Genomic DNA, 9819 nt, shown 5'->3' on the forward strand with positions numbered 1-9819 from the left:
TCCTAAGGTTTTACTTGTTTTAACTGCACTTTCTGCGTAAGTGAAATAGGTTATGTTTACAATTTGGAGACTGAAAAAAAGAGGAAAATGCGATAAAAAGAAACGACTCTCACATGTACCAATATTTTCCTTCGAAAATGCCTTCGGGAAAAATGCAAAAAAAAAAATTACTTTCTGTTAACTTAGCAGATATTTTGTATTTCGTTATCTCTCAATATTTTAAGGTCAGGGTTTGAATAAAACAGTATAAAATAAAATACGATTCTTGATAATAGTTTAATTAATTAAATGTATCTTGCGTCATACTTAATTAGAGATTTATGTATCTTACAAAGTCATCACAAAAGGTATTTGCTACTTAAAATACAAGTAGTTTTTTTTGTATGATTTTGATATATTAATATCTATTATAAATTATTCACAAGTATTGCCATTCTATCTAACAAATACGTAGAAGTTTGCTAAACAGAATGATGATACTTGACGTATGCTATGGCTGCAAGATCTTTGCAAATTTCCTCCGTTACTACAGCGCTTTCATATAGAATGTTCTCTTTCTCCCTAAAACACACAAAACATAAAAGAACAGTTAATATATAATATACATATTTAAAAAAACGTGTAATTTTGTATAAATTGTTTATAAAATAACTTTTTATTTTAAGCTTCATGAATATAAACCAGATAGTAGAATTTTATCTTACAATTAATTAGTTTTAAAAAGCAGAAGTTTACTTTGACAGAGTTTTAGCTTGATGATTAATTATGAATATATTTAGTGCAAGAAAATAAGAAAAAATATCAATCTGTGATAAAATGGATTAATTCCACTCACTCTTCTTGAGAACAGGTACTCAGCAATCTTTGCCTCGTCTCCGCCAGCATCATCTTACTCTCCGGTGTCTTTGGTATTTCGCTAACGAGCTGCTTGACAACCTTCTGTAAGCACGAGAACAGACTCTTCGTGCCGGGTATCAGAGGTAGCAGGGGATTCAGCAGAAACTCGTGCAGGTACGGGTGCGGGAGTAGCGCCAATCTGGAGATCAATCCTGTGATCTCTAAATTGACTTCGTACGTCTGTTTCGGCATGTTGCTGGTCTTGTCGAAGAGCATGCTCAGGAACGGTCCCATGTAAAATCGGCCCGAGCAATGATCGGCTTCCGGTCGCGAGTCGGAACTCGCGGAGTCGTCTACCATTACCGCTTCCAACGGCCACGCCATCAGAGCGCAGTCGGAAAGCACCGAGGTGTACTGCTGCTCCCAAGCTGGCATGTACTTCTCGTAGTTATTGACGTCCGGATCTGTTTGCAAGTAACGCGGCATCAACGACAGGAAACTGAAACAAAGATCATTTCATTGTTATTTTCGCATTCTTGTGCTCTTTGTTTATCTAATTCCTTGAAGATAAAGAGCGGCACATCTTTGCATTTAGACTCGAGCAATTAATGCCTACACACTTATTTATGAAAGATCTTTTTATTAATGCAATATTCTTAATTAATCATATTTTACCAATTGATAACTCGGTGGATATTACTCGGTGCCAAAGTACGGCTGTGATTTTGCTCGTAGGAAAGATCCAGAGATCCTTTCTTCTCCTTCTCTCTTTCGTCCTCCTCGTCGCTCCATGAAGCGATAGCACTATCGGCAGCGGTGTTATCGTAATACGCTCGCGTGGACAGATAGATCAGTAAGAGACAATGCAATATGTGCTCATTTCTTTTGTCTATTGCCTCTTCGAACAATTTCAACGTTTCTACCGTGAGATCGTTACTGTCCGTGAAGCAGTTCTCTATCAGTCTGTGCAATACCGGCGACGTCCACACGTTTGGTATTTCCGAATCTCTGTCTTGTCCGACCAACCAGTAACTCACCTCTGAAAAATCGTTAAAGGTATATAGGGTAATCAAATAATATATATTTTCGAAAATTTTGAAACTCGAGATATAGAAATTTCTTAAGAATAGTTTTAGCTGAGAATTACGTTGTAAACTGCTCTTAGATGGATATATTAAAACTTGCGAACTTCCTAGAGATTTTATTTTGTTTTAGATGGTTTTTAGGATTATCGCGCACATACCTGTGCACAGTATAGAGGAGGTAGTTTCCTTCAAGCACTTGGCAACAAGAGCTGTGATAAGTACGACGTGGTGATCGGCCAAGGCGGGCGTCACTATCCTCTCGAAGAACATCACTCGAATGGTCCTCGCCAATATCTCGGCGAGTTCCAGCTGAGCTTCCCTGATCAGCTGGTTGCAGTAGTCGTACCACATGAAGAATGCCGCCACTTGCCGGCAACCGGGAAACTTCTTTTCCTGGGTCCATAGCGGCGAGTCCAGGCCCCACGTGACGTCCACGTTGTAGATATCCAAGTGGTCCACGTGCGCCGGGATGGCATTGAACAGATTCTCGAGACGCGTCGAGACTATCGTTGATAGCTCGCTCCTGGCCACCGTTTGCGCGAACGAGGGATCATCCAGGGACGCCAGGACCATTATTCCCTCGCACGCTCGTATTCTCACGGTGTTGTCCTGGAAACGGGGAACAGGGAAAGAACGATTGATTATTACATTTTATGATTACAATCAGCTAATTGGTTAATTTTGTTAACAGAAAGGATGCAGCGTTCTTTACCGCGCTATTTAAGTAGCTCATCAGGGAATCCAGTAAGAGACACTTAGACTTTTCCGGCATCTTCGGCGACTTTAAACTCTGACTATCACCCGCCACGTAGCTCGCGTCGTCGTAGACACTGCAGTCGGTATCCAACCGCAAGTCGCGCAGGTTTTGCAGATGTTCGTCGATTTTATTCCCGGAGTAGTCTCCCCCGTTCTTCTCCTCCCATTGCCCGTTGCTCTTCGTGTCCAACGAGGGCGAGTCGCAAACGGACTTTTGGGCCAGGGGACTCGACGAGATGCTCTCCTCCCTCGAGGACACGGACTCGTTCGACCTTCTGGACAAGCGTCCGGGATCCGACGCGGTCGTCTTGAAAACATGATTCGAACGTGGTAGTCTTCGGCGTTCCTTATCAAAGAGATTTGGGCTGACCAACGTGATCGCTTGGGTGTCCAAGGGCTCGAACAAGGGATTGGAATTGTTTCTCTTCCTAGTCGGGACATACGTCACCCTCTGGATCTCCGTCCTCTCATTATCTTTCTTGGCTGGATTGTTGACTGCTTGCACAACTGGCGCGTCATTGATGATGTTGGTCACGTGAGGATATTTGCACACCAGGAAGCAGATCGTTAACAGAAACTGCACCTATAAAGAGAGCAGATATTTCTTTAGCAAATATTAATATTTGCCAATTGATCGGTGTAAACAATTTTGATATTACTATCAACTAAAAAGTCAGTATTTTTATACTAATCCTTCCATTGATGCATGTGATTTTAGTATCAATACATGAATTCGAGATACCTCGTTAATTATTTCAAATTTGAGATATAATTAGTGGTGACAACGTAATAAATTTCGATGAGGACAGTAAAGAAAAATTTGTCGAAGAATACACTAATTCTATTCGCCGAAAATAATTTCTCTGAATCTGCAAATTATTATGACAATTAATTTTTATCTTGTGATCAAGGCAGTTATATTTTGTCCGTCAATGCAAAGTGTGTTGAGAATAGATTATCTTTCTTTGGCAAAAGATTCATATTTCTCCAAGCAAGGTAGAAAAGATCCACGAGGAGGGGAGGAAGAGAAATTAAAATAAAGAGCCTTTTCTTTCTTGAGATATCAGACATTTTTAAAACATTCGCCATTCACTCGCTTCGGAAATTAAAAACTTTTTCAAGTGATTTATGACTAATATTTCTGCAATTGTGATGTTTCAGGAAATTATTCGTAAATTATTTATGCACGAGAGAAATAATTTATGAATATTACATTAGCAAAATTATTCACAAATAATTTATGAATAATGATAATGAATAATTACGTCTTTCGTGCAAAAGCAATAGCAGGCGTAAATAACATCGTACGAAGCTATATATTGTAAGAAATAACCGTTTTTTTATTTACAAATCTATTAAATATTGTCTCACTTTGTAGAATTATTCTATATTTCTTAATTCTTTCCTGAGATATTAATAAGTACATTTATATGTATATCTGCATATATTCGTTTATTTCTAAAATTAGTTTCTTCAACAAAGCTTCTCTATTTTACGAGCAAAGCAAGCTCCGCGTTCGTAGAATTGAATAATTGGCCACGGGCAATAAAGCTCTGGCGTTTTCATATAAAATATACGGCTGCTGCAGCAGTAATTTTGCTGCAACAGCGAAAATTAAATCTACATCTTGAAATCGCGCTTAAACACGATCGGTGGCGTGATACCGAGCGCGGCCGAGGCTAAACGAGATTAACCGAACCCCGATTATCCCGAACCGTCCATTCGCAGCTCAAACGTCTCGCGTTGTGGTGACGCCGCGTACGCGCATTGTGCCTCGTAACTCGCGATTTTTCCCCGATTTTTGCAAGACAAAGCCGATCGTCGTTCGTGATTATCGCCGAGCGTCCTGGGACGCTATCGAGGAGAACAACGAGTGCGCGAGTACATCGAGACATCTCGGAATCGCGGGATGCCGCAGTCGTGTGCGCGACGCACAGCGAAATAGAGGGGGAGAAAAAAAAGCTAGTCGAGCCGAGAGTATCGTACATTTTCAAAGTGTATTTCATTTCACGTCGGTTAACGTGCGCGCGTCTCGTGACGCGCGTGGGCTCGAGGAGGAGAACAATCGCGAAACAGTGATCGGAAAGTGGATCGGCTTTCTTTCCCTAGAAAGACGAACGATGCGTCGACATTTTGAAATCGACGCGGTGCCGCGGCCAGCCGCGGTGGCGCGAAACCGAGCGCGGCCGAAGAGGCGCGGGACCGGCCGAGCGCGCATTCGAAGCGTACCGTTTCGCGCCGGCGGACGTGCGAGCGTCGACGTGCGATTCCGCGAGATCTGCGTGCGGAGCGAAGAGAGATCGGAGGCCGATATCCTATCCGAGATCGTCTCCGGGACTGTTTCCCGTCGCTGTGCGTCATCGGGACGAATCGTAGGCTCGACGTGCGTCGTAAATACGTGCTTCGAAATCGCTGGGGTTAGCCTCGCCGCCACCGTGGGCTTCGCCCGGCCGACGCGACGACGTGAAGGAAAGTGAAGTTGGCCGGAGATCGCGACTTTCGGAACTTCATCTCGTTTCGCGTTCCGTTGAACGCGTGGAAATCTCGGGAGTGTTTGTGAGCGATTGTGGACGATTGTGAGTGAACGCCAATTCTGGAAAGTGTATGCTGGCTTGGCTACCGCGTCTTTCGATTCTACGGAGCGACGAGGATTAAGTTTTCCACGACGAGAAGGATACGGAGCTGCGGAGCCAGAACGGGATGCGGCGGATCCAGTGAGCTGCTTGCAGATTACGTAAGTAAATGTATAAATTTTTCAAATCAACTTGTAAATGAGCGTCGAGCGCAGCAAATAGACCGTCGGTTTAGATACGCGCCGATTGGATATGACAAGCGAGCCGAATAAAAGTATCGATTAAGAAATAAATCGGAAAACTGTCGAGTTCTGCAAATATATACGAAAAAGAATGAGAGAGAATAACCGTTAATGTTTATTTCTACCGATGTAGATTAACTTTAAATCTCGAGGTTAGTTTTTTTTTTTTCGAACTTCTTGAACTGGTGCACATTAAGGTTATTCTACATAGAAGTCGTAGTCGTGAGTTGCAAGAAATTGACCAATCACAGATTGAATCTTCTCCTCAACTTCGAATGTGATTGGTCAATTTCTTACAACTCACGACTACGACTTCTATGTAGAATAACCTTTAATGTAATAAGTTAAGGTGCCAATTTATGAGACGCTGAAAATGAGCGTCAACAAGCGTGAACGTGATGATTTCGCTTTGACGCTAGCGTCAAAGAAATAGAGTTGAATTTGTTTAATATTCAGCGTAAAATATTAATTATTTTCAAGTGATATCTTCAAGTAATAATATTTTATGGATACATATATAAAAGATATTATTTCTTGAAGATTTTTGCTTGCTGAAAATGAGCGTCGAACGTCAACGTGAAAAGGCACCTTTAGAGTGAGACAAGTATATTTTTTTTTCACTCTAACCTATTGCACCAATACGCACACCATTCAGGAAGTTCTTCGAAAAAAGAACAGTCGGTCGGTTCAACTTACTTTTTATCTTTCTAGTTCTATGAATTAGATAATTAGAAGATAAGAAGTAAGTTAAACCGGGATTAAAGTTAATCAACATTAATAGAAATTGACATGAGAAAATAATAATTTTTAAAACTCATCTTAGGCAAAGAGAAATAAAAGTTTTCTACTCCTATTTTTCTAGAAACAATTTTTGCTTTGATTAAAATTCAAGTGATCTGTTTCACAAAGTCTGTTTCGCAATTGACGTGTAAAATACTGCCTTTACGTGCAAAATATTAATTATACAGAGCAAGGAAAGTCTCTTTAGGTAATTGTGATTCCTCGCAGTCGTAAATTTCTCGTTTTGTTGGCGAATTCGGACCAAACTCTTCCAAGTATCTCGCACAGTGTCGTAATAAATCGCAGTGAATCGATTCGTTAACTGTACCTCCTCGGCCTCGATCGGCGACGGTGGGTTACCGTTGCAGAGTGCCACTAATCGTTGTATCGGCGCGTAGATGGACGCGTGATGCAACAAGGGATACTTCGACCTGCCGAGAAGTTTTCGCAGAAAGCCGAGGCAGACCGTTCGCATGCCAGGTGGCGTCTCCGCGCTGGCCAGAGTCGCCAGGAGGTCCAGGAGTTTGTGCTGCAAGAGATACTCCAGGCAAGGCCCCGGTTCATTCTCCTCCTTCTCCTCTTGCAACAAGATATCCAGCAGCACGTCCAGATGTCGGGGTATGCTGGTGTTTTGCACGGGCACCTTGCAATCGGTCAGATGACTCACATAGAAGTTCATCAATTGTTTCCAGTGGTAGGTGAAGTCCTGCAACGGTGTCGCCGGCGGGGCTATCTGGAAACGCAGAAGGAAATATGTTGAATCGAGATATGCAATACGTAATTTATTTTCCGGAGTAATCTGACGAGATTTTCAACAACAAGTTTAAAGGGTAGCAAAAGTATCGGGCGACAGTTTTGAAATTCGTACGTTTAATCAGAAGGTCGTGAATTATACATGCAACAATTAGGTCGAGAATTATCAATAATATTAATTGTAAGTCAAATACGCATTAAAAAAAGTTGTCAAGATATAAATTATAATTATGAATTTAATTTCTATATAAACGCGATTGACGATCAATTTGACTTAAGCAATTTTTAATTTCAATCGCATTTTTTATCATATAAATGTATAAAAGAACGCGGAAGAGATTAGACTCGCGTAAAAGGAATATTTTTAAGTAAAATTGCACTCGTGATAAATGTTATCGGTAACTCCGAATCGTCAATTTACGTTGCCCGACTCGACGCGAACGCCCTTACTTTTCGTTCAGACGGAAAATAAGGAATTCCGCAAGCAACATTTCATATTTATTTTACTCTTATATTCTATCGACTTATCGTATATTTTTTTCATCCATTTATTTTTGCGTATTTGCTTTTGTTTTTATCGTATAAGTTTTATGACTCACTGATGGAGTTGAAAGAAGTGTCGAAAGATTCTCTGAAATATCGAAAGATATACTTTAACTAAAAAATTTGAAGAGCATCTCTAACTTTGGAAACATTACGGGAATAAATGTACGAATGCGGGAGAATATATACTGTTTTAAAGGAGCAACCTTAATCTAGTGTACAACCTACGTTCGAGTTTAAATGAATTCTGTCTATGGACTCTACTGTCAGTCCACATATGTCGCCCTGATAGCAACTCAATGCGGAAATATATTACGATACGAATGCCCTGGTTCGTAAACACTTCCTTTCCGTCAATATATCGTGTTCGATCAGTTTTTCTCAAGCGATCGCAAAATCGGGCGCGCCGTATCAAACGCCGCACGCAACCCGTGTCAAGGTTCCTCTCTCTCTCTCTTGCCGCGGGAGGAAAATTCATTAGCATATTCGTTATCGCGGAGCGCAAGGACGGAGCGCAACTGCGCGATTCGCGCAGCAGACCCCGTCGCCGTCGCCACCACCGACCGATTATCACTCACCACGTCAATGGCATTCTTCAGGGCGATCTGAATGCCGCTGATCATGTTAACTCGCTCGCGGGGGATACACACTCGCGCGCACAACACCCCTGCTCTCATCCGCGGACTCGCGTGACGTTCCCGCGTAGCAGTGCCGTCCAGTCGCGCCTCATCGCGCGGCGAAACGGATTTTTCCCCGACAACGACAGCGACAGCGGCTTTCCGCGACTTTGACGTGTCCCCTTCCCGGTTCCCTCCATGATGACGATCGAAGGTGCACCAGGTGGCGACACCGGGCTCACGTGCGCGCCTGTGCGAGGGGTACACCCGACGATGTTAATAGACACGCGGCAGATGATATCGCGGTACGACCGAGCGCCTTGTGTCCATTAATTCTATAAACGAGAAAATACTGTTTGGTCGGATGCTGCATCGACTTTTTTATAATATAAAAGAATTAAAAATTGAAGATATTTTTGTCTTGATATTATTTTCAAAAATAAAACTTATCCGACCCCCGGGTCATTACACAGATTTTAACGTGACCTTCCTGATAAGAAAAATCAGGAACCCTTACGTTAAAGCCTTGTGTCCACGATGCTAAAATATGAAGACAAAAATATCTTCATTTTTAAATTGTTTTATATTATAAAAAATCGACGCAGCATCGACTAAACCGCAAAACCAATATTTTCTCGTTTATAGAATTAATTTTTCCAAAATGTGTAACTTTTCATATAGAGCAATTTAATAGCAATGAAAAGAAATGTCTGTTTATTTGTACGATAATTTATTCTCAACAGGAACTTGTTCCTTAACAACAACGTCAATAATGTTCTAAGTGTAAAAAAGTCACTAGTTCGAGGGCGATATTGATGACGTACGTGTGTATACTCGCTCACTCACACTCGCTTCCCTTCTCTCTTCCGCTTTCTCGTTTCCATAAATAATTTCCAGTGACGACGTCTCACACGGCAGTAAGGAGGAATCACTCTCAAATATCGTTGTTATACAATATACATTTTACATTTTACTTTTTATTAAAATATTTTTTTCCTCAGAGAAAGAAAATATTTTTAAAAATATTATCTCTAAAACTTTCTTTTCTATGTAATCTTACGGATAATGGAATATAATTTTTGCTTATAGTAATAATATTATCTATAAATCCATCGATTAATACAAATTCATCTTCATTAAAACCGAGGATGAGATATAAGATCGAAAGTATTAAGCAGGAAAATTATTTTAATCTCGTGTCACGCTTCATTAGCTTTTGACTTAAAATTATATTTTAATAAGTACTCACCGACTTGAGTGCTCGCAGTCGTCGCAGCATAGCGACGAAAAAAGCTCGCGAATTTTATAAGAATTGCCGGATTTCCGAATTTTGAAATGTACACGGTGTCGTTGAAAACAAGCGCACTAAAAAACCGACGCCACTCTCGAACCTTATCATTTATCTCATTAGGCTTTATCGCGATAATGATAAGGAGACACACGCTTGATTAATAGCCGGCAATATTCCCCGAATGCTTTATCTCGCATGCAATCATCAGAGATATGTAATAACTTAATAATATAATATACAAGGCGGCGTAAATAAATAAAAGATAACTAATATAGGATGAAGTAAATTTAATTTCTTTTTAAATAAAATTGTTGAAGATAATTTCGAACTTTGCAACATTAA

General features: G+C 40.9%; 1 protein-coding gene across 1 annotated transcript; it reads right to left on the reverse strand.

The window, feature by feature from the left end:
* Positions 1-257: 257 nt before the first annotated feature.
* Positions 258-8386, reverse strand: LOC112458632 (protein FAM160B1-like). Its single transcript, XM_025022374.1, has 7 exons — positions 8148-8386; positions 6602-7006; positions 2635-3261; positions 2081-2531; positions 1513-1876; positions 836-1336; positions 258-561 (listed from the first exon to the last, which is right to left on the reverse strand). Exons 1-7 carry the CDS (start codon positions 8244-8246, stop codon positions 462-464), a joined length of 2547 nt encoding a protein of 848 aa, XP_024878142.1. The 5' UTR covers positions 8247-8386; the 3' UTR covers positions 258-461.
* Between the last annotated feature and the right edge of the window lie 1433 nt (positions 8387-9819).

The sequence above is a fragment of the Temnothorax curvispinosus genome, unplaced genomic scaffold (assembly GCF_003070985.1).
Source record: "Temnothorax curvispinosus isolate PA1 unplaced genomic scaffold, ASM307098v1 QBEX01000863.1, whole genome shotgun sequence".
Taxonomy (NCBI): domain Eukaryota; kingdom Metazoa; phylum Arthropoda; class Insecta; order Hymenoptera; family Formicidae; genus Temnothorax; species Temnothorax curvispinosus.